Source organism: Equus przewalskii, chromosome 24, assembly GCF_037783145.1.
Source record: "Equus przewalskii isolate Varuska chromosome 24, EquPr2, whole genome shotgun sequence".
NCBI classification, from domain to species: domain Eukaryota; kingdom Metazoa; phylum Chordata; class Mammalia; order Perissodactyla; family Equidae; genus Equus; species Equus przewalskii.
This window is the reverse complement of record NC_091854.1, coordinates 2,051,414-2,078,201: the sequence shown is the minus strand read 5'-3', so window position 1 is coordinate 2,078,201 and position 26,788 is coordinate 2,051,414. Positions and strand designations below refer to the sequence as shown.

The 26,788-nt window shown below is 36.1% G+C and overlaps 1 protein-coding gene across 2 annotated transcripts in view; it reads right to left on the bottom strand.

The window, feature by feature from the left end:
- Positions 1–1,969: 1,969 nt before the first annotated feature.
- Positions 1,970–26,788, bottom strand: part of PLPPR5 (phospholipid phosphatase related 5) — a 108,975-nt gene continuing 84,156 nt past the window's right edge. The window contains exons 5-6 of one of the 2 annotated variants that reach the window (XM_008507213.2): positions 25,043–25,162; positions 1,970–4,846 (exon numbers count right to left, since the gene is read on the bottom strand). In XM_008507213.2, the coding sequence (XP_008505435.1) occupies positions 4,814–4,846; positions 25,043–25,162 (153 nt within the window). In that variant the 3' untranslated portion in view covers positions 1,970–4,813. Of the gene's footprint in view, positions 4,847–25,027; positions 25,163–26,788 lie in introns of both variants that reach the window. The other variant, XM_008507149.2, reaches the window with a different exon arrangement.

The following is a 26,788-nucleotide window of genomic DNA, read 5'->3' as shown; positions in this document are numbered from 1 at the left end:
CTTATCAGAATAAATCCATACTCAACAAGTTGAGGAACTCGATACAGGGGGCACTGCTTGACCATTTTTAAGGTTTATCTGCAGGAAGAGTTTATGATAGATTGAATGCACAAAGGGCCTTTGTTTTCCATGCATCTTTGTGTCCACCCCTTTGCAATGTGACCTTGCAGCTCCCTCCTCACTCCTTGACTCTGGGCTGGCCTTGAAACTTGCCTTGGACAGTTGAATGAGAGGAAAGTGACAATGTGCCAGTGCCTTGCATGCTTCTGCTCTGTCTTGGCCCCTATGTGAAGGAACTTAGCTACCCTGATGGAGATTGAGAGACTGTGTAGAGAAAAGTTCAGTTGACCCAAGTGAAGCCATCTTAGATCAACCTACAGTAAGATGACCCCGCATATGTGAGACTGTCCAGCCAAGATCAGCAAATCATCTCACCTGATCATGGATGCATGGATGAGCCTAGCTCAGAATAGAAAAATGGCTCAGCTGATCCACAGACTTGTAAGAGATAGTAAATGCTTATCATTATTGAATTTAGGGCATTTTAAGTTCAGTAATAGTCAAATTATATGATACTGTTTATGGAGGCAATGCTTTTTTATTAACCTTAGCTGTTGCTGTAATCTATAAAAATGTCCTTTGCTTAGTCCTGAGAGTAGGTAGCTGGTAAACTCCAAGCCAATTCTCCCACTTTAAACAGACCTCTTGGGGCACCGTCAGTGTCAGCGCTGCTGAACTATCCAATCTGGAAGGGTAGGGACCATGTCTGTCTCTCTCATCGCTGCTAATCAGCACATTGCAAAGTATCTGCTGTACAGAATCATGCAATAAATGTTTGCTGAATGAATGAAAGCTGAAAGGCCTTCTTGAGCAGGAGCAATACCTTTTGGGAAACCTGACTAATACTCAAAATGTCTTAATATTTTGGAAAAGTTTTCCTTTTTGTTTTTTAATATCAACCTAAAAATACACCCTTTTTCCCTCCTGAAAAGAAAAAAAAATTTCCTTTTCTACAAGTGATAGTGTTTCAGTGCAAAATGAAAATGGAAATGCTTTAATAAATGCAATAATATGAAGATAGGCTAGATGATGGTGTCCATCAGGATCACCCCTGTTAAGAATGGCATCTTTGAGACATGAACTTTGAGTTTCATCTGCTTGCTGGAGGTGGTTGTGTGTCCACTCATCTATATTTTCTCATCTGGAGGTCCTTTTGAGCAAGGCCACAGATTTGAGCATGGGAGTCTGAATTTAGAATTCAGATCTTATAACCCATCCATGGCTTACAAAGCCTGGGGTGGGTGAGGAAAACAGATTTATTTTTTTATTAAATCTTGACAATGTCCTGAGGTCTATCAGACTAAGAACCAGCTATCATCTGAAGTGAAGGGGACAAGAAAGAATAATTTGAATATTTTCTTCTTCTTAGAAGAGAATCATTCACTTGAAATCTGGAAAAATTTCCTTAATTGATATTTTTAAAGAATCATAGCTCACAAATTTCATTAGAAAGCCCATGCCTGGCAAATTGAGAGAACATCAACATTTGCAAGGAGTAAATCGAACCATTTGGTATATGTCCAGGACAGTTTTGTAAAGTATGCAATTAAAATTTGATAACCCGTGCCCTAGAGGTGGGAATGAGATCGTTTACATCTATTTTTCAGTACCTTGCTTGTACATCAGACATAGATTATGTAGTAGATTGTACACCCGCTCAGTATCCCAGATAGTTTCTAGGGGTTGTGATTTGCAAGTAAGGAGGTTGATAAAATCCCAGGATGGCCCATGTAATGCAGAGCATCACTTAACTGCCCAAAGAACTGGTCTAATCTGAGCCATCATGATTCATTTCTAAACAGTCTCCAGTCACTCTGACAATCTGACTTCCATCACCTTAACAGCATTCTTATTCCTTTACCCCCAAGAAAGGACTAATACTGGGAAAAAAATAAAAAATGAAACCTAATTTTTTAAATTAAAGTTTTAAAATTTTATTTGAAAAATACAATACACAGCAGAGAATTATCTCCTCCCCTACTGCTCTTTCACAAAGGAAACTGTATGGTCGATGTAACTGAGATATTTGGCTAGGATACATCCTGAGAAAAGAGAGGCCCAGCTAAAAGCGGAATCGACAAAGTCTGTCAAAGAAGGTTCACCTCTCTTTTAACATAAAAGAGCCTTTTAAATAATCTTAGGAATCAGATAAAACATGTGCAGAATTTCTGCCATGCAAACAGAGACGACTGAAATTTTCAGGCTGACCAATTTATACTGATCTGGACCCCAAGTAAGTAGAATAAAAAGATGTCTTTATCAGAAAGATGTGTTTGCTTGCTTTTACTAGACTATATATGTAAATATTTACAAATTAACATTTTCTTAAATGTATGTTTTGTTATTCTCAGTAACAGCATCATGGTTAAGGGCTTTTTGCTGGCTTTTTGCCTTATACATGTGTATCTTTTTATTCTTTTGAAATTCCTTCATGGCATGATCATTCATTGCACAATCTCAGGCCCATGATGTTTAAATATTAGAGATGACCTTACTCTGATCCTGGGTTAAATGTGGATTTTTGAGGAATTGATAACTCCTGCATTCAGACCAGGTTTAGCAAGGTACAAAGAAACATTTACATGACCATATATAGCTAAGGCTTCCAACAGGAAGAATATTCCAACTGGCTCCTTGGAAAATTGATACTAGAACCGATAGAACTGATCTAACTCTGGAAGTTTTACTGGTAATCTTTCCTCTTAAGACATTAGGATCATCCTTTTCACTTCCATTCCCAGTAAGTGATTGCCCATTACTCTTATTGCCTAAAAAGTCTTTAAGGAGGATCAAAGCATTCCAAGCTTTTTCATGTTCTAAATTTCCACCAGCATTGAATTTGCAATAGTAGTCTGACATTTGTAGAAATATGGATTTTCTGGTTTTGGCCCTCCTGGACGTGTTTTTACTAACCTGTTGGAAAAGAGCAAATGACATCTATTTGGGATTAATGGCCAATTCTTGGTTATATTTATTTGTTGATTTCCATTGAAACTACAGAGAAAATTAAAAGTTCATTTTTTAGTACTGTCAAGGTTAGGAAGATTCATTTCAGTCAAGTAACTTCTACTCATATAAGACAAAGCTACTCAGGGTAGCCTTAAAGATTGCAAAGTTACGGTTGAGGAGTACAAATAATGGTTTTCTTATGGTCCAGTTCATCTTCCTTATATTATTATGAATCTCATTCTTAATTCCACTCGCTCAGTGCAAGGTATGTCCCTTGCGGGCTCTCCTGAGGCGGGATGGTGTAGGGGGCTAGGGCATGGGGGTAAGAGTGGGAGGAGAGTCATCAGATTTAGGTTTTGATTTCACAAAAGACCACACATCTAGACTCTTGACACTATTTTAAAATATGATTATAAATAGGTTACTATACAGTCGTATATTTGAAAAGTGTTCATTCTTAAAAGATAAACATTTAAAATACAGCATAGCTTTTGTAATTCTATTTTGGCATCTCTTTATTTTTTTAAAAGATAGGTAGTTGCCCAGGACTCCACTGACCTCGGAAAGGCCTTGATGCATCCAACATGGTATGGCAGCTGTGGCATATTTCAAAGGAAGTTTGGGGTCAGAAAACCTGAATTTAAGTTTAACTGCCTCTTACTAGTTGTGTGGAATTGGGCACGTTACTGACCCTGACTTGGCTTCATTTTTCTCATCTATAAAACTAAAGTCATACTCTTCATGTTTACTCTGGGTTATTGTGAGGATTAAATGAAACAATAAATCAAAATATACTTTGTAAACTATAAAGTGCTACACAAATGCAAAGTGAAATATGTTAACCATATTTCTAGCATTTATATAATTTAAATTATCTGCCAGGTGTTCTTTCCTATTTAAATTATGTGGAATCCTGACTAGTAAAAAGCCTAAGAATGGAGCCTTTGACTACTCTTAAGACACTGTTATCAATGGAAAATTGCACAATAAATAGGTGTCACTGCTGGATTTAGTCACTTAAACTATCCTAAACACGGCCTGCACCCAAAAATTACAAGTCAACAATTAAACCACAATTGTCAGGAAGAAAAGTCCAAATAAATAATTTTTAATTATGATACATTACTTATTACAGTAAAAATTGGCATTTTCCCCTTCAAAAGCAGAAGCACCAGTCTTAGAATGTATAGTATGAATGATATTTTAAGTGAAATATAGCATAATATTATGTGCAAACATTATTTTAGTATAGAACATACTTTCTAAAAGTAAAGTAATTTCACACACTGAAATCTGTTAGAATGGAAATAATGTCATGCTGAATAATAAAATAAAAACCCCCATGACTTTCAAAGTCCACTTCAAATGAAATATGGTATACTGCTGATTAGATATATGAAAAGTTAAAAAGCTTAACTGGCCCCAAATGGAGGGATATCTTGTACAAATAGGACTCGTGTAGAGGTTTCTTTTCACACGGTCTCAGTGATTCTCTGAGAAACTAAAGCGAATGTTTTATTTAAGAATTAATTTGCTCATTCGGTCATCACATTTTTATTGAACACCTACTTTGTGCGAAGCTTTGTTGTAGGTGCTGGGGATACAGAGAAGAAAGACACAGTCCTGCCCTTGAGGAGCTCACAGTCTAGTGGGGGAAACAGAGAAGTTGACACTGATTTTAAAATTATAAAAATTATTAGACAACTTTATAAACTTCTTCTGTAATCAAACAAACTTTGGGTGTTATGAATGGATGGTGAAAAGGGATGATGTCCAATGCAGAGAAAAACCATCTGCTTCAATATCATGTGACTTCTGCGAAGGCGGTGATGTGGTTCTGCAAGAAGAAAAAGGAATTATAAAGTCAGAGTCTTGGGAAAATTGGCTTCGCAAAATATTTAGTGCTTTTACGAATAATCATCAGCCTAATATACAACTGTAGTCTGTATATGTTTAAGTTGCAAAAACATTGAGTGTTATTAAAATAAGTTCTATGTATTATTAATAAATTCAGCTGCTAATCATATATTTTATTCAATATTCTTAATTAACCAAATAGATGAAAATGTTATACGTACGTGCCTTATTCAAAATTAACACTGAGATTTGGAGAGATAAAAATCGCAATGTCCGACATGTTAATATTCTGTTCAGTGTTAATGGAATTTTAATGCTGCATGTTAGAGTTTCAGATTAATTGCTCCCCGTGAGACAGATGGCATAGAATGAGGTGGTGAAATACTCAGACTGAAATGGCATTTGCTAGTTGACAAAGATCTACTTAAACACTTCATTTTTGATGCATGAATCCAGACTACAGACTACAATCTTTGTATTTCCCTCGACCACAGAATTCTTTACAGAGCCTTTTTACTTTATTCTTTGTTAAGTGACAGAATCGTATATAAAGAAACCCTGTGGAATGGCCAATATTTAAATGGATTCAGACATGCAACAGGCATGGCCGTTGAAATATTGCAGTGGAAAATCGATGTGACATAATTAATCATGCCACATATAGGGTTACGTCAAGATCTAACATAAATGACAGCCTCCCAACAATAACAGCAGCATTACAAAGGGTTTTACCATCATATGACCTGTTTTGAATGTTTTTCATGGTAGTTTTTGTATGACTTTTTATAAGTTAAAGAGATAATAAATAGAATTTCATGTAATGAATGCATGCCGTGAGATTTCTTCTACGTACATATAGCTTTTTTCAAATTAAAGTGTTTTAACTAGTTAAAACATTTTTAAAAATGTGTGTGAAGAAATTAAAATTCACTTTCACTGAATTTAGGCATATTAACTACAACTAGTAGGATATCATTGACTACTGCTCAGGGCATTATTTTCTAGATTTGACCCACTTAAACCTACAGAAAAACAATATCCATAAGAATCAGTAGTGAGCAGAGCATACTGACTTTTTCACTAACTCCTGATAAGGCCTTAGAAACTTTAATTTTCCATTAAGAAAATGCTGGAGAGTTTAGCAGCCTGTCTCTGTCTTCTTGAGTTTTCCTTACAAAAGCACAAGCATGACTTTAGGACAAAAAAGACTTGTCAGAGTTATATAATGCACTAGGACTGAATAAAAGCCATAAGTGCTGTGGAAACAGTACATCATAGTTTTATTTCTAGTGGCCCCATGGGGACTTGAAATCTGTGAACTGAGAAAATACAATTTGATATACAGTGTTGCAGTACAAAATTGACAGGAGTGTCACACCTCTGGACAGGACCTAGCACATAGTAATTGCTGGAGAGATGTTGAGATATAAATTGAAGACTAATCGGTGGCAACTGGTGGGTAGGAAAAGTGTGAAGTGACAGTAGAAAGAAAGGAAAGGAAATAAAAAAGAAGAGAAAATGGATGGTGTTCTGAAGGCCATCGGCCTAGGTGTCAGTGTTCCCTTGACCTAGATAATGAAGTGTCCACAAGGCTCATTAAATTTGCTGAAGATGATCCTAGGAGACATCCATTGAAGGGGACAACTATCACCATGGAAGGTAGAATGGAAATATTAAAAGATCTTAATAAAGCAGAGAAAGTATCAGAAACAAATCACTGATAATCAATGCAAGGCAGAACAGAAACAAAGGAAAAACCATGTGACAAGTGCAAGCTGGAGAGAGTGACAAAGAATATGCAATGACCTTAGGGCGACCACATAAATTATCATCTAAACCTGGACATATTGAGGGGGAAAAAGGAAAGCTAGTAATACAGGGGCAACAGGCTGAAATTAGGCCTGTCACAAACAGAGATGTAAGGTCACCTTAGAAATAAGGCATTGAATGTGTAACTGTAAGTGTCCTGTTGAGGTCTGGGAAATCCTGGATTCAGTCTTGGCATTTAAAAATCACATTTTGGTGGCTCCTAGATCTTTCTTTCACTGCCCACAAATTCCAGATGATATTACCATTTTCCTTACGTGAAGTCATTACCAAGTTAAACTACAAGGGTAACAGTTTGTTTCCAGACTGATGACAGTTTTAGATCCCATGATTCTGGGGAAACTCCTGCTTTTTTTCTGATTAGCACCCTTTCAGTGTCACATCACACTTCAGTTTTAACCTCTGAGATGACTTTTCCTATTTGACTGGAATTAGAAGGATCCTGCTCGGGGCTTATCATTGAAAGGTGGTGGTTAGCAGAGAGATAAACTGATGAAAATAAAACATTGAAGTGACTGTGTATGGGGAAGAGAAAATTAAGGGGAAATTTAATAATGGGTTCTAAGTACATGAAAGGAGTATATAGACAGGGGAGACGTTCATTAATTTCACTGTCTAAGAGCAAATGAGCCCACACCAGAGAATGAAGGAGACAGATTATTTATCTCAGTAGGATTTAAAAAATAAGATTAGTTCTCTTCTAGCATAGGGACAGTTTTCCCTGAAGGAATCTAGAGAAAGGACAAGCTAATTACTTAAAGTCCTTACCATCTATAAGCCTCTATGATTCTATATTATAAAAATTACATTAGCATTGAAATATACAAATGACGTAATTCCTATGCAGGAAGTTACAATAGTGTTCACTTCCCCATCAGCATTTTTCTCAGTAATATAAAAAACCAGAATTACATTTAATATTTTCAGATCACCTGTCTGGAGGAACGGACTCCCTATGAAAAACTAGGTGACAAGGGGTTTCTCCTTTTAATCTGGCTGAATTCTTAAGCTGCAATACTAAATCATATTAATAGATGACAGTACAAACACACAGGAGGCAAACCAAAAACTCATGCACAAAAGTTTAATTCAGAGTCAGGAGAAGAGAGTGGTCATGTAATTTATCAGTGCAATTACTGGTGCCTTCCACAATTAGACATACAGAGGCTGATAGTGGAGATGACAGAGCTTAAGGCCAAATAGTTGAAGATGAGAATCTGCTCCATCTGTTGGAAAGTGTCCATCAAGTCCACAGCAAATCAGTGAGCAAAATACTGAATCTAGTCCTTGAGTGCAGAGGTCCCATGGAAAAAGAAACGCTTGTTTCTCAAAAATAGTTTTGGATTCTTAAATCGGGTAAATTCTAAAGTCTATCTAACATGTCAATTTTTGAAACTCTAAGTTCTACATGAAAATCTCTGTTTTATTATTTATTCTAGACATCCGTTTATAGAAATTATATTCTGTAATTTAGAAAAAGTTATTTACAACAAAACTGTCATTTATTTATGACATGAAAATTTGGTGATGACTTACCACCTGACAAGATATGCCACTCACCATTTCCCTTCGCAAAAATAGGGGAAAAGGCAGAAAGAGTACTTCAGATGGGAAAACCAAAAAAGCCATTATCATTAAGGGCTATTTGGCTAAGGAATGCTAAATTCCTATGAATGAACAAAAAATTAGTGAAAAAAGTAATATATTTTAAAGATTAAAAAATAACAATAACAACAATCTAGTACCCAGATTTTTGAATGCAATAGAAACCCGCACAGAAGGACACATTTTCTGTATTTGCCTTAGCTTTGCAGCCCAACTCCAAAACCAGTGCGCTCTAGCGCACATACGTTTATTGCCTTAATTGAAGGTGTTCACAGTGGCTTATTCCCACCATCCAGCTGAAGAGCCTTGCAAGACAGTCTTTAAAGGACCCACCCTGTGAATTTTCTTCTTGACCATTCTCAATAGGTTGGATTCGAGACACCTACAAAATATGTTTTATATATTATTTAAATGTTTATTTAAATAATTGACATTTCCTTGGACAAAGTACTAGTTTACTTAAAGTTCTATGTTGTTTTATTGTTAGAGTAAATTTAGAGGTTAAATATTGTTCCAGTTTCTATCTTTCAAGATGATTATAAACAGTTTTTGTGTTTTAAAAGGAGGTTGTCAGCTATCAGCTTAGGTTTTAAACCTAAACACAAAATGAAATCCATGCATACAATATTTTTAATTCAATGATTTATGTCTTTGATGTGACGTGATTGACGTGAACTCATTTGGTGGCAAAAACCAAGCCCGAATTGCTGTGAGACAATTTATAGTCTATGTTGTGCTGCAGAAATATCCATCTTTGATTACAAAGTGCTGCCCAAGGTCTTGCTTGTGTAACAGAAGGCACAGTATTTTTCCCTAAAATGTAAAATATTTTGAATCCTGAAAAATACCTAGCACTAAGGATTTAGGATAAGGAATCACGACCCTATAATAATCAACAATTCTCATGCTGTATAGAAGCATATTATATCATATGATATAATATTCCCCATATTATATCAGGGGAAGGTAGATGGATGTCATACTCCCAAATATTGGTCGCCTTTACTTTTCTATTTCCTTCCTTCCTTCCTTCACTGTCCTTTGAGGAGGGCAAAGTGGGCAGGAGAAGGGAGGAGGGGGCAAAGCCGTAACCCACGGAGTGTGTGCTCTCAGATGCTGCTTTGTCACGTTAAGTTCTCCTTCTGGTAGGTTGTGAAGTTAGTATTTTCATAACGAGAAATAGCGTTAGGTCTGTCTAAGAAGAAATTATTAGAGAACTTCAAACTCGAGGCTGTGAAACTGACTGTAAATTCATGTTGAGCAATTTCTTGTTTTAAGAAGTTGGGTATATGAAGACATAAAAGCTAAAAGGTAATAGAATCAGAGTTCTCTTGAGAATGAGACTGTTTTGGAACCATTTCTTTCTTTACAGTGGTTCTCTTTCAGTTCAGAGTTTTATATTAGCTCAGAGTTTTGTTTCTATTCAGGAATTTCTTTTTTGTACTATTTGGAGAAAGGGGCTAAAAGCTACTTTCTGAAAGAATGTCTCTCCGTAGAGAAAGGAGAAATCTCTAGGCAGCTTTCCCTGATAAGCTAATTAAGCCAGAGGCAGTCCCAGCTTTTACTGGAGCATTAGCTATAGATCTTATGAGGTATTTCCAAGTCCTCAGGAGCCAAAGAAGCTTAAGGCTTTCCACACTGAATCTTTAGGAGCATGGGTTCTCAGCCTTGGGTGCATGTTGGAATCACCTGAGAGCTTTAAAAAAATACTGACACAACCCTAGAGACTTAGATTTAATTGGTCTGAGGCTTGACCTGCTCAGTGGGATTTTTAAAGGCTCTCCAGATGAGTCTAATGTGCAGCCAATATTGAAAATGACTGTTTCAGAAGCTCTGCAGGCCCAGCTGGATCTAGGTCAACTGGCTCCTTATCCAAGCACCTGAGGGGCCTGAGACAATACAGATCCCCAGGCCGAAGCCCAGGGGTACTGGATCAGAATCTCTGGGCATGCATCCCCAAAATGTGCCCTTTTTGCAAGTGCTACAAGCAATAAATTCACTTTTACACCAGTCCGAGAACCACTGTCTAAAGGTGTAGAAAAGTAATTGGCTAGCAATGTAACCCTTGCCAGGTATATAAAATCAATTCCGTCTTTAAAATGCTATCATTTCTCTGACATTTCTTTCAAAAAGCCACTGCCTTAAAAAAAGCAGTAATCTTAATTCTCAAAATAAATCTTTGTGTTCGAAAACGTCTGGAAACAACTGCACATTGTATTTCTAGCTTAGAGCTTCAAAGTGCATAAAAGTGTTGAGAAGATCTGTAGCAAAGACTTGTGTCTCACTTTAACTCAGTGTTTCCAAGCATTTGACACGAAACTGCATGTAAGTCTATTAATACTAGTGTGTACATGGTGCTCGGTGGATGTGCATAACCACGTACTCTATCCGAAGTGTCTTCACCTCCCTAACTCTAATGACCTGTCCACCACACTTTTAGCTCATATTCACAACAATATTCTCAACCGTCAACCGTGGTAGAAGTATAAAATCCCAATTAACCTCCTCCCCTACCTCCTTCATGCAACAAAGTTTCTTTGGCCACTTTGGAAATTTCCCGACCGCTCATTTGTCCATCTGTTCCAGTCCATCTTGCTCCTTCCCACTTCTATTTCTTTTACACTTGTTCTGGACCCCACCTGAACACCCTTTAATGGCCTTTTCAAGTCTCTTGCCCCTGTGCTCCTACCTCAACCTCACCTGCCAATCAAAATCTTTGTGCAAACTGGTTCCTCTATCTGGAACATCCTTCTGTCTCCTCCTCACTTGGCTAACAGTCCTTCAGATCTCCCCTCAGAGGATGTTGAAAGCATTGCTAAGTTTGAATAGATCCCCCTTTACATGGGGAGACCTCATCATCGCCCTGCTCTGTATTTGCTTATAAAATTACCTCCCCACCAGACTGTACGCTCATGAGTCCCGGGAAACGTACCATAGTGTTTCTTATTTCATATTGCTACAGGTTTCATATATTACAAATCTACTTACAAACAAAATTTTACTATACATAACAAATGACGATAAAAAAGGTAACTCATCCATAAATTGTACCCATGCCTTGTTTTATACTACTATTTTAATCTATCTTGGCTTCTTACTTATTTCATTTCTCTTTAACTTTTTAAAATGTGTTAAATTTGCTAACTCAGCAACCCAATGCTACTTGACAGAGAAGAATCAGAGGATGTGGGTAATAGATCAAGTGCATGATAAATTCTTGTATAACCAGGAACGGACAAAGCTCCTCATTTAAAAACTTGCCTATTTTCACAAAGAGGTACCAGTCAGTAAAAATCTGGAAAAGCCACATCAAGATTAATTTCAGAGCTATTGAAAAGCATAAGGGCAGTTAGCCATGACCCAGATACTTTGGAAAATTTTTGTAAAGGTAAATATACATTTATCATAGAACCCAGAAATCCCATTCCTAGGTATTTATCCAAGAGATAAAAAATATCTATTCACACAAAAACCTGTACATGAATTTTTATATCAGCTCTAGTCATAATTGTGAAAAATTGGAAACAACCCAAATGTCCTTCAATTGGTGAATGGATTTAAAAAAATAGTATACCCATACAACAGAATACTACTCAGCAATAAAAAAACCCCTACTGATGTGTATAATAACATGATTGAAACTCAAATGCATTATTCTAAGTGAACGAAGTCAGACTCAAAGGCTACATGCTATATGAGTTCATTTATACAGCATCCTGGGAAAGATAAAACTATAGGAATGTAAAACAGATTAGTGATTGCCAGGGGTTGGGGGTTGAAGGAGGGGTTGACCACAAAGGAGAAGGAGGAAACTTTTTAGGGCCACAGAAATGTTTTATAATTAGATTATGTGATGATTACATGATGGTATGCACTTGTCAAAACTCATAGAACAGTTAAAAAAAGAATTTTAAAGAATGTAAATTGTGCCTTTAATAAACCCCAATTAAAAAGAAAATTAGGACCATTAACTGTGACATAAAACTGCTAAAAAAAATGGAATTTTAAAGGATGTAAATTACACCTTTAATAAACCCCAATTAAAAAACATTAGGACCATTAACCACAAGATAAATTAAGTCTAAAGGCCATATAGTGTATAGATACTGGTTTGTCAATTGTTGAATTATTGTTTCAATATTTGATTCTTTCAGTCACAAAAGAAGACTATAAATAAATGTATAGGAAGATATTCAAAAGATGCAAATTAAAATAAGGTACTTCATTTATTTTTGACCTACAGGATTGGTAAAGATTGTTAGGGACAATATTCTCCATTGTTGGAAAGGACATAAAGATACGAATGAAACCAAAAGCCTCAAGAGTACTCATCCTCTTTTTTCAGAATTTCCACTTCTATGAATATACCTTAAATCACTTATTCATGGAACTTACAAAGATATCTCTTTTAGAGATGTTTACCCTAGTATTGTTTATAATTGCGGGAAACTGAAAGTGGAAGCAATCCTCTATGCCTAACAAAAGTAATGGTTAATTTATATAGATTAGAACTTTCTCAATATCATTGTATAATTTGTATAGCACAGTGATTATGAGTTTGAGCTGTGAGGTGATAAGTACGGAACAGATCTGGAAAATGGAAAATATGGTTCTGTATTCTTGTTTCAGAACACAGGCCAGTTGTGGGACTTTGGGCAAGTCACTTAACCACTCTCTGTCTCTTTCTCTGTAAAGTAGAAATAGTCAGACACACTCAAATGATTTCCATAAGAACTAAAGTGATATTTTATGTTTGAAATTCTTGCATAATTCGAGACACACATTAAGCTCTCATTGAAGATTAGCTTTTACTGTTATGCTTGATTTATTGATCTGTAACTCTATCCATAATACACTGGTAAGTGAGCAAAAGCAGGCACAAAAATGACCATCCAGGAAGATCCTGTACTGTACACAAACCCCTACCTACACTCATGGGGCCTTCAACGCTATTTTAAGAAAAGATTTCCAGTGATTATTGTGGGGGAATATGGATCTTCTATTTGTTTTTGCTTTGCTTACTTGAATTTTCAAATTTTAAAAAATATACATGAATTACTTGTTACTTCTTTAATGAACAATAAACAAAAAAAATCTGTCATTGTTTCATAAGATTGTGAATGGGTTCATGTTTATTTTACTAGTTTTAATCAAATAAAATTTTACATTTTCTATACAAAAAACATTCATTGTGTGGTGGTACTCCTGATTGATTTTAAATAGATTTTTTTTTTTTATTTTTTCCTTTTTCTCCCCAAAGCCCCCTGGTACATAGTTGTGTATTCTTCGTTGTGGGTTCTTCTAGTTGTGGCATGTGGGACGCCGCCTCAGCGTGGTCTGACGAGCAGTGCCATGTCCACGCCCAGGATTCGAACTAACGAAACACTGGGCTGCCTGCAGCGGAGCGCACGAACTTAACCACTCGGCCACGGGGCCAGCCCCACTCCTGATTGATTTTGAAGGCCTCAATAGTGTCTCTAGGATGGTCTACCATGCGAGAACAAATCTGAGAGAAGAGGCGGATGAATGGGTGTGAGCACTTTCTCGTGTATAACTAATTATGTGTGCACTTGGAATGATTTTCTAATCCATCATTGTTTTAGTCTTTCCTAAACTAATGACTGTAGGAATCATATAATTTAAAGATGCAGTCATCAACTCTATATTTATTCACACAAATGAGATGAAAAAGCTTGTTTATATTCAAAAGTAATTTACTGAAAAGATGCTTTTATACAAGCCCTGTTAGATAACTGAAAAAAAAATCTGGCTTTTATTCTTTGTGTAGTATATTATGATTTACAAATAGTGTGGCAAATAAATACTGAATATATGGGAGCACAAATAGGAAAAATGACATATGGCAAAGTAATAACAGAATGTGCTGGTTTTTCTAACCTAAAATGCTGATGCCTGTTGGAATTTTTAAGCTTCCATTTTCAATTGACTTTTTTAAAGTGAAATTAAATTTAACAAATGAGAACAGAGTATAGCATGTAATCAATGACTTCCTTCAAATATTTTTCATAAGTGTTCAAAGCTTAGCTTGAGGACAAATGCCTAAGATATGAATATATTTAGTTCCACTAATTACTCCAATATCTGATCACTAATAAAGTTGTTTTGACAAGGCCCTATATAACATTTATATTACAGTTCAGCAGCTCTGTAAAACAAAGATTTGCATTATAGAAAAGCAACTGAATCTTAAATAGATTGCCATAATTATTCACACACATCATTCTGAAACCTCAAAGGAATTTATCACAGAGAGCACAGTAACGTATAATCAAATTTGTCTTGGCAAGAAACCACAGGATTGTTTTGCTGTTGCTATGACACTAATGTATGCAACATTTTAGACTATAATATTTTCTGCCACATGTGCTATGTATGACATAGACTATCTGAATAAACTTTCAAATCCGTGAAATACATCTGTAGGGATATGCTAGTTTGAGAAAAAAGGAAAATCCTATTAAGGGAATCATTGTTGCAGGAGAGAACTAACTTGTGTTAACCACCTACTGTGTGCCAAGAAGCTTATTTGTGATCTGTTAATTTCAACAATTAACCTACAAGGGAACCATATTGTATCAATTTTTCAGGTATTATATCAATTTTGCCTCAGTAAGGAGGAGTCATTTGTCTAATCCCACTTAGCTATTCTGTAGCCAAACCGGGCTTCAAATCCCGGATTTCCAGCTGCAAAAGCCTGGCTCTCCATCCATCTCCCACCCTAACGCTGCCTCAATTTCAGCTCAGGTTCCTCCTTGACCCCTGTGATTCTATAATCTTCAAAACAGTCCATGTAAGGGTCAATGCATATGCTTCTCTGGGTCATTGTGAGTTCCCTTATAATTTTCCTATCCATATAATTTTCCTTTGCAGTTGCCATGGGAATTAAACATAGTAATTCCACCTGTAATAGTACACACTCATTATGACATTTCTAGGTTTTTGGAACTGTCCTCATTGCTTACCACTTTCATTCAAGTGACATTTCTGTCAACCACGGTGTGCTGTTACACCTTGAGCTTCTTGGGTAGTACAGGTTGGTGAAAAGCCCCTTACTGCAAGTACAAAACTGTAATCCTGTAAATTATTCCTATCATCACCTTCCCTTTTTGTTGGCAAGGGAGAATTCCCTTTGCTTCAATTGATTAGATCACATAAAGTTAAGGAAAAATAATGCCTAGGTTTATAAGGAAAAAAATTTTCTCCAAAAGCATTTTTTATACCTGGCTGTATCACACTAAGTTTTAACACTCAAAGTTATCCCAAATTAGCCATAAGTGGCCATAGTGGCCTGTTCTAACTGCCTTAATAAAACTGTGTAGATATTAATTCCTTTTAGATCTACTGGAAACATCCCATTTTCTATTAAATCCCATCCATCTTTGTATTTATTTTTAAATATTTTTGTTTCCTTGCCAGATAAAGTGACCCTTTCCTTTGATTTTCTGTACGATGTCAGTTAAAATTGACAATGCATATGCATGAAATATTTGCATGTATTTACTTATGCAAATCTGAATGTCAGCTTTCTGCCTTAGAGTGAGAATAAGCAGGGGGCAAGAGAGAAGGAAAGGACAAAAGTACTCAGTGCTTTGCTGTTGTGATGAATGCAGCTTGACCCAAGAGGATCCTTGGAAGGAATGTCAACGTACTCCTTATCCATTATTATGCACAAGAGAAATCTCTAAAGAGAGGATAGGAAAATGCCAGACATGAAAGGTCAGCACGTTTCTTGGGCTGGGGGTGATAGTTTTCTTAGCGACACTCTGGCTAGCAGTTAGCCCTTTTCTACTGTAAATCATTGAGACAGTTAGATAACACAAGCTATAGACTGAATGCTTGTCCCCCTAAAATTAGCGTTGAAATCTAATCCCCAATGGGACGGTATTTGGAGGTGAGGCCTCTGGGAGATGATTAGGTCATTAGGATGAAACTCTTATGAATGGAATTAGTGCCCATATAAAAGAGACCACAGAGAGCTCCCTCACCACTTCCACCATCTGAAGACACAGAAAGTGGGCCCTCACCAGACACTCACTGAGCCAGTGCCTCGATCTTGGACTTCATAGCCTCCGGAATTGTGAAAAACAAATTTCTGTTATTTGTGAGACACCCAGTCTGTAGTACTTTGTTATAGCAGGCCGAACAGACTAAGACTCCTCTGATCAGAATCAGCACCTGACTAAACACGGACTTTGCCAAATGATGCCTAGTCAGTCAAAATGGCATGAAGTGGCTGTACTGAGATCTTGTCCACATCATCTTTATCATTTATCTGGATTTTTAGAATAGCCTCCCAGATTGGTTTTGTTTTGTTTTGTTCTGCTTCAGTGTTGCTCTCCTTCAATTTATTCTCCATTCTAAACATGCTATTTCCTTCATTAAACTCCTTAATGGCTCCCCATGGCTTATAGGGTAAGAACCAACTTCCTACGTATTTCATGAAAGACCCTTCATGAATTTTCATCAAAAGACTTTGAAAAGATAAACAAAATTGAAAAAACCAAGAAAAAAAGGGAAAGGGCTCAAATACATAAAATCAGAGGTGAAAGAGAAGTTACAACGAGTTATACAAAATACAATGGATCATAAGAGACTACTATGAGAAATTATATGCCAACAGCAACTTTATGTCGTAAAGAAATAGAAAATATGAACAGATCGATTACCAGCAAGGAGATTGAATCAGAAATCCAAAACCTCCCAACAAACAAAAGTCCAGAACTAGGCGGCTTCCACGGTGAATTCTACCAAACATTCAAAGAAGAATAAATACCAATTCTCCTCAAACTCCTCCAAAAAACAGAAGAGGAGGGAACATTTCCAAACTCATTTTACTAGGCCAGCATTACCCTGATACCAAAACAAGACAAGAACATCACAAGAAAAGAAAATTACAGGCCAATATCTCTCATGAACATAGATGCAAAATCCACAACAAAATATTAGCAAACCGAATTAAACAATACATTAAAAAAATCATACACCATGATCAAGTGGGATTTGATTTAAGGGATGCAAGCATGGTTCAACATATGCAAATTAATCAATGTGATACACCACATTAACACAATGAACACAAGTCATATTATTATCTCAATAGATGCAGAGAAAGCATTTGACAAAATACAACAAAAATTTATGACAAAAACTCTCCAGAAAGTAGAACATACCTCAACATAATAAAGGCCATATATGACAAGCCCACAGCTAACATTATACACAATGATGAAAGATGAAAGCTTTTCCTCTAAGATCAGGAGCAAAACAAGGATGCCCACTCTCCCCACTTTTATTCAACGTAGTATTAGAAGTCCTAGCCAGAGCCATTAAGCAAGAAAACGAAATGAAAGGCTTCCAAATTGGAAAGGAAGAAGTAAAACTGTCACCATTTGCAGATGACATGATATTATATATAAAAAAACCCAAAGACCTCACCAAAAACTGTTAGAACAAATAAGTTCAATAGAGTTGCAGGATACAAAATCAATATACAAAAATCTGTTGCATTTCTACACAGTAATAATGAACTATCAGAAAGAAAAATTAAGAAAACAATCCCATTTACACTTGTATCAAAAGAATAAAATATTTGGGATGAAATTCAATCAAGGAGGCGAAAGACCTGTACACTGAAAACTATGAGACATTGATGAAAGAAACTGAAAAAGACAGAAATAAATGGAATAATATTCTGTGCTCATGGATTGGAACAATTAATATTGCTAAAATGTCCACAATACTCAAAGCAGTCCAATGCAAATCTTACCAAAATTCCAATGGTATTTTTCACAGAAATAGAACAATCTTAAAATTTGTATGGAACCACAAAAGACCACTATATGTACTATATTATAACCTCAAAAGCTTAGTGTCTTCCAACAACAAATATGTTTGTCTCCCTCATACTACATGTTGGTGTTGGGTTCTATGGATCTGCTCCAGGGTTCAGGCTGGGTGCTTGACTGCTTCCCACGTCTTCCCATTCTGGGGCCCAGGCTGAGGGAGCAGCCCCTATCTGGAACATGGCCTTCTCCTGGAAAAAGGCCAGGAGCAATAAGATTGTCAACAACTCTAAGATTTTCTGATTTATGGGGTATAAATAGTGTTCATTCACACGTTATTGACCAAGTCCAAAATAACTGAATCAGGAAAGCTACTCTGCCTAAGAAAGGGGGTAGTTAATAATTGGGAACAGTAATACCATCTACTGCAGTATTTATAGGACTCTTTTTCAGTACTGAAGTTCAAAAATTTCATTGAGAATTATCTAGGTTCAGTATATATTTTAATTTTACTTTGTATCTGCTTAACCCTTCTAGCTTAAAGATACTTATGTGAAGGAGAAGCCTCCTTGAAGTATAACTCTCAGTATTCCTATAGTTCCATTTGTCCCCTCCTCACGATCTACAGTGCTTCGTACATTAGATTTCTGGCTATGTCCTCCGTATCTATTATCTTTTCTCAGATCAATTTTATTCTCTTGTTCTTTTGCTACATATGCTGAAACGTGTCCATAATATAACTGATTTGACTTTCTCCAGTGTAGGTTTTGTTCTTTACAGTTTCTAGCATTGGTTTTAATCCTACCATGACATTACTTGTTTTCTTACATTAGTTTCCAATTTGTGCCATTGTGCCAGCTATCTTTCATCGCTCATTTCACATATTTTCTTTAATTTCCCTGACAGTGTAAAGGAGATTCTATCTACACTAAATTAATTAAATTTCTTGAAGTTAATCTTTTTCTTTCAAAAACATATTCTAACTCTTGAAACATGCTTATCTCTCTCATCTGTGTCATAACATCAATTTAAAAGATTTACGTAATTGTCCTGATCATTTACACTTGAGTCAGAATATATTTAGCTCAGTTTACTCTCCTAAAATGAGTGGGAAAAGATCATCAAAGATTCCTTAATTGTTTCCATGAATCAGGGAATCCTCCACTTAGATCTTGAGATGAAAAGCTGGAGGATGTAGTTGTATAACATCACTCTGATGATTTACCAGCCTGAGTAGAGTAGGAGAAGAAGCTGAGGCCATGGGGACTTCTAGGCAGATCACTTTGCTTCTATACAGTTGCATTCTTCTGGTTGTTGAAAGGCCAGAAGGACTGCTATTCTGTTCAGCCTTATGTCTGCTCCAGGTATATGGTGCAGTCCTTGGAGGGAGCTTTTTCTTTTGAATGAAGGTAACTCTCCATCCCACTTTATGGTACCCATTTAGCTGAGGGAAGGGTTCTTTCATCTGGCATGAACTCATACTAATAAGAAACCTGATCAGAATAAAGCTTCTTGCCTAAAGGTTTTCTTTTGGTGTGTACTTGCCTATTTGCTAATCCTGTTTCAAAATGGTGTTGGTCCATGGTGCTGAACTTTATTCTAAATAGAATAGACTCCTCATTCTCTTAGAGCTTACTCCTATCTCTTATCCCCACTCTTTGAAATTTCGGAGTATTACTGGGATCCTATAGGATTTTAGTCACTTCTACAACACTGAACTTCTTTATTGGCAAAGAAAAAATTTAACTTTCCTTTGGTGACATCCTTCATACTGGATCTGTTTATACTATATGCAATAGAAATGCCTATAATTTTACCTATCTAGTTTTTACTCTTGGTGACACAGCTATTAAGATATTAATTCCTACTTTTGCTAATAGAGGAAACTAAAGGTAATTAACATGTAAACATTTCATCTCCACTTCCTAGGAGGAGAGTCAGACTTTTGTATCTTGGACTCCCAAGAGTAATAAATAATGTCTTCATGTTTTTGGAGACATCTGGAAGCACCACTGAAGCTTTTGTTTGGGATGCATGGGCCCTTGAAGCCAGGAGCCAGAAAAAGATTAGTTTGAAAGAAAAGGGTGGTATGACTTATGAAGATACTTGACTCCCTGGGGTTTTGGGGGGGTGGGAACTTTGTGGATCCTCTAAGTGAGAGGCATCTGCACACAGCTCTTGTGCAGGGTTCCAGGGCTGATAGGACCTGAAACAGGGATGGCTGCAGGTGTGCCAAGGGAAGTAGACCCTGGGCATGAAGGCATGAAGGCGTGGGAACTACAACCAAGGTCTCCATTGCCAGTTTGGCAGAGAAAAATAAACCACTTTCAAAAAGATCATGTGCATCACAGGGAAGGAGCACAGGGATTTAAATTACTCTGGAGGAATTTTTCTAAGGGACTTTGGTCAGTCTGAACATATTGATAGTTAACATGAGGAAGCATAACCAGGACCTACTTAGAAAGAAGTTGTAGAAAATTGAAAAAGTTTTAAAAATTATAATTATTTTAATTACACAATTATGCATGAATATAGCTTCATTATAGGAAGAGAAAGAGAAAGACAAACAGAAAGGAAGAAAAAAATGGGAGGAAGAGAGGGAAGAAAGAAAGAAAGAAAGGAAGGAAAGAAGGAAGGAAGGGAGGAAGAAAGAAAGAAAGAAAGAGAAAGAGAAAAAAAGAAAATCAGGTCCACGATCTTAGTTTAAGTATTACTCTCAGATTGGTGTCTGTAGTTTCTCTCTCTCTCTCTCTCTCTTTCTTTCATCTATGTACTCTTTTCTGTCCTACTAGAGAGAAATATCTTGTGTGGTATTTTGCATAACAGGCTTTATTATAAACAAACACATTTTATATATATCAACTTAAAAAAAACTTTATGTATTGGAAAACTTTCCACATCTTGATTTACCTTGCCCATTTTAACTGTTAAAAAGTAATAATAATTATAATTGGTAATGATTAAAGGCTTCATAGGTCCCAGACACTGTTCTAAGTGCTTTACCAGTAACTTATTGAATTCTCATAATGACCATTTTATGAATGAGAGAACTGAGTCACAGAACATTTAAGTAAGTTGCCCAAGGTCAAAATTGTGCAAAATTCCCAGCAGGTCTACCTCCAGAACCTGTGAGCAGAAACAACACACTATAATGTACTGGATTCCACTGGAGGGAAGTACCACAATTGATCTAATAATTCAGTACTGACATACATTTAGACTTTTCATGATCTGATATTACATACAGCTGTAATGAAGCTATTGGTAACTTAAATATTTAGTGGACATTGGGATATGATGGGCCAGTTTTCACACAGATGATTAATTCATTTCATAAAACCAAATGTAATGAATGTTCCGATTTACTTAGCTTTCAGAAAAATCATGGCTTTCCCTCATAAACTATGGTGATTAACTGTATGACAAACTCCCTATAATTAAGGGATAAATTGCTGACATAAAAATAAAGAATGCTTACATGCTATAATTACTCTGTAGCTGACAGTTTATCAAACATGTACTTTGAACATAAGAGGTTATATAAGTACATAACTTCTAAAAGAAACTTTGCTTTCTCCACACAAAACTGACAAACAGAAAATGATAGGTTGGCAAAATTATGCTAAAACTACTGGTCATGCCTGCAGACCAAGCTTTAACACTGGGCACCCTCTCTCTCCTCAGAGGACCGGCTTCAAGCATCCAATGTCACTTTCCAACTATCAATTAATTGAAATCAAACTACCACAAAGAATTTTTCATTCACTTATTTCCCATTGTGAACTATGATGGAAAGCGATATATTTACTCCAAATACTCCTTATCACAAAAGGAAGAGAAAGCTCTTGTGGGCTTCCCTTAACTGGTGGCCTTCCTCCCTTCCTGGCTGATGAGCACATGTACACGTCCTCTCAGCAGCATAGCTCCAAAAGGAAGCCTCAGATGGATTCCCAGCCCCTGGACTCGTGATCTTCCTGTGGTCTGTGTGAGTGCAGGGAACAGACCACGCACCGTGCAGACAGTGTTCTGCCTGGAAACAGGAATGAAAAGGTGGGAGAAGAAGGTCGGAGCTCAGGAGAGTGTGTGCCCATGCACTCCAGTTGGTAAAGGAGAGAGTCGAATCATATTCAAATCATCTTTATTCTCAAACTACCAGGGAGGAAACAAAGCCCATGAATTTGTCATAAACAAAAAAAATGAATGAAAGAAAGAAGTTTAATAAACACCAATCTTTTGCAATCTATGGATTCTAATAGAATATTTTTTGCTTTCATCTAATATTTTAAAACTCACTGTAAATAAAAATGAATTAGCATAAATCAAGAAGAATTTTTTAAATCACTTAATATAGAGAATGATGTAATGGTATATAAGAATATTTGTCAATGCTAGGAGGCTACTAAAGAACTCTTATGTAAATAAATATGTTAAAAAGCAGAAGACTGATTACTGTTCAAGTTAATTTCAGAGATATATAGAATAAAGACGCTGATTGTGACCCTGACCATTTTCTTCAAAATACATTTACTATCGCTTTCTAAATTCTATTGCTTTTTATCTTTATTTTTTGTTAATATCTAATTTTGTACAAACTATTCATTTAAAAAAATATATTTTATCACATAGACATGTATCTTGAAATATTACATTGTATATTTTTTCTTTGCTGTTTACCAATGATGTGGACTTTCAAAAATTGCTTAACCACTTGGAAGTTCAGTTTTCTTAACTACAATGAGGAAATTTTAATAGGGCATCAGCTAAGCCACTGTGAAAAACAGATTAAAATAATCCAATGGCTCAGAGAGGAAAGGAATTTATTTCTTTCTCAGAACCATCTGCAATGTGTATATCGACTGTTCCATGAGCTCATCCAGGAACCCAGGCTGTCAAGGTGTATCAGTCATCTTAAAAAATTAAAGATTACTCCAGTCATTACCTTTTCCATTTGGCGAGAAGGGGTAGAGAATGTCCAGGACAAAAGTGTTCAAAGAGATGAACCAGAGGTTGCACTTCCCTCTCCTGCTTACACTGCATTGGTCTAAACTTAGTCGTATGGTCACATCTAACTGCAATGGAAGCTGGGAAATATAGACTATCACTGGGCAGTCATGAATGTAGCTAAAATTGGACTGGGGAATTCAGTTACTAAAAGGAAAAAGGGGAGAAGGGACACTGGTGGACTATTAGTAGTCTGTGCCACTATCATGATACCTAGAATGAAATAACACTTGTGGAGCATAGAAGTGTTTTCTTGGAATTCACATAAGCAATCAGCATAGTACTTGACACATACTGAATGATCATTAAACCATAGTTGTTGCTGCTATTATTATTATTATTATCATCATCTTCCAGAACCTCTATCCTCACCTGAATGCTTGAATTCCCTCTACAGAATTAGGGATAAGTGATTATTTAGCTATTCTTGAATCTCGTTAGTAAAAGGAAATTTCATTGCTCTTAAGGCAGCCATTCCATTTTCAGAAAGTTTTTACCTCTTTCCAGATGTTATTTATCTTCTTACACTTTCTTTTCTTTCATCCTAATTGTGATCTCTGAGGCCCTACAGAAAAAACTGCATCCCTCTGCCATCCAATAGTCCTTCCAATATTTATGGAAAGCTATTGCTTCTCCCATGAGTTTTCTTTTTCTCTAGACTAATCATTTTTGTTCCTTCCACAGTCTCTCATAATCCTTGACTTTGAGTCCACTCACCATCTGAGACACATTCATTCGCTCATTTAACAAATATTTATTGAGTGCTGACTATTCTATTTTATCAACATCTACCTTAATATGTCGCCAAGGGCAGTACACAGTATTCAAGTTTGATAGATATACACTGTATATCAATCCCCTCATTCAGGATATCATTTTCCCTGAGTGGGATCAAATTAACTCTTGGCAGCCGTGTCATGCTGTTGATACATCCTGAATGGTAGCCTAATACACTCTGAGCGTTTTTCATTTGTGCGGTTATTCTAGATATACTCAACCCTACATGAACTTTTTTTATCCAAATACGAAACATTTCCTTTATTTATATGTTGTTAATTGTATTGTATTGTAATCTCTCAAGAACTTTGATCCTTTCATCTAATATATTAATTATCCCTCACAAATTCACACCATCTAAACCCCTGATTAGCATGTAACTGAACTCTTCATCTGAGATATTGACCAAAATGTGGATGTGGACAGGGCTGGGGAGGAACCATTAGTAACCCTCTGAGCAACCATTTAACCAGTTACAAATATCCATAACTGCATCATCATTTAAGAAATACTACTCTCCCTAGTTCAGAAAAGTCTCAAGAAAAGTTTTTGTTAAATATCTGGCTTCTGTGTTCACTGCCACGCCCAATGAGGCCTTTTCCTGCCACTCAAAAGTGCTACCTGGTCTGGCTCCATTCAGCCCAACCTGACCCTGAGTGCCTCCCTGACTGGGAGAGCATGACTGGTGTTTTCATGCCACACCTTTATATAGTTCAGATTCAGCAAATATTTATTGAGGCCTGAATAGGTGCCAGGCGTTTTACTGAGCAGTTTCTCAAATAAATGGAGCATGGAAGAAATGGAATATATTTTATGGAAAAAATGCACACATTCTCAAGTAAAACTATCTTATTATTTTGCCTACATCGGAGATCATTACACAATGTTCCTTATCTAGAAGGCATGACAAAGTACAGAATGTATTCCATGTACAGGTATGCATCTTTTAGCATGAAGGATTCAAGGAAATATTTTAAATGTGATATACATTTTTCTAAGATGACGTGTTCGGTGACTAAATTCTTGCTAAATATCACATTAGACTATAAGCTTGTTTCAGCAAATCAAAAATGACTGTGTGCTCTCAGGAATAATTATTCACTTGTTCCAGACAACAATCACATTTTAGAATTTAAATTATGAATCACCTGTACAGATGTTACCTTTTCCAAAGGACTTTCTACTCGAGGAATGCTGATCATTGGCATCTGTGCCAGATTATCCACGTGTATATGCTCATTTTCTGGTTGTCTTCCTTTGAAATTATTTACCACACACACAACCTAAAATATCAGAAAAAAATTACAGTTTAAAGCAAAGCCATTCTCCCCATGACTATGACCCTTTGAGTAGCTTAATAAATCTAATCATAGTAATAAAGTATTAAAATTACTTAAATATTACATGCATATAACTTTATATCTAGATTTATCTTACATAAATTTGAATAGTTACTCCAGGGCAAATGTGTTCAAGAAAATTCATCAATTAATATATAGCTCAGTTAATAATGACAATTTTATTATTCTAAAATTTTCATTAATTTAGGTTATAGTCAATGTTCAAATCAATCCAAAAATAGCATCATAACCTTATAAGAATTCAAAGCAAGTTAACCTTTCCTTAATGTCGTGAACCTACGACTTAATTTAAATGCTAATTATTTCCCATTGCTTCAAGATTGTTACATTCATAATAAACCTTCCACAATTGGCACTCCCTAATTTAGTAGCATACCTTTAATTAACCTAGTTTATTGTCTATTATTGTATCCCATATATACTGGCCATTTGTTCAACAATAGCTTACTGGGCTACTACTGAAAGAGAAGACCTTTTACAAAAAGGGAATTGACCCTTGTTTCAACTGATTATATCTCATAGGTGATAGAATTTGAACTAAAGCAGAGGTTCTCACACTCTAGTGTGAATAAAAATTAAGTTCTGGCACTGTTAAAAATGTACATTCCTAAGTCCTTCCCTAAAGATTCTGATTTTGTAGATGAAGGATGGGGCCTAGGAACTGACACTTTTAAAATGCATTCCAGAAACTTCTGATGCAGGTGGCTCATCTCTAAGAAACAGCGAATTAAATAACACAGGAAAATTACTTGCTATTATTTGCTTATACTAACTAGTGGGTAATATATCCTTGAGCCTTCCTTTTCTGGGTTTTATACTCTATTATCAAATCAAAAAACAGAACTCACTTGCAGTTAAAACCTAATATTCACTTTTTAAATAAATGCTTAATATATAATTACACATTTACATTGTATATTTTCACAAACGCTCCATTGGAAAGCCTTTTCTTTAGTAGGGCTCATTACTGAATATTTTCAAAGGACAATTAGATCTTGGTTACTCTCCAGTTTTTAAATAAAATTTACAAATCTACAAAATAATAACACGTACAATAAGACTATCTCAGAAAAGAATATTTCCTTGCTAACTGTTATATGCTTACTATTCTTCCACTTCCTTGAAGAATTACAGATCAGAAGCATAGATCAAAGCCTGATAATGTGATACCTCAACTTTATCACTGCCATCAAGATCTTTAAAGTAAGGGATTGTAATGGCTTGGAGACGGGTACTTGATAAACCAATTATCAAATGATGACCCTACAGAGGACTAATAGTGATTGCCCCAGGGCAAGGAACAGTAACTTTTGTCTGTAAAGGGCAGATAATAAATATTTTTGGCTTTGTAGGCATACAATCTCTGCAGCAACTACTCAACTCTGCCATCTTGGTGTGAAAGCAGCCACAGACAATTCATAAAGGAATGGCACGTCAGTGTCCCAATATAGCTTTTTTCACATGGGCCGTAGTTTTCCACCTGACCACTAACTAGGGTACTAAGGATAAAATCAAGAACTTTAGCTAACATCCACAAAACCAACAAGG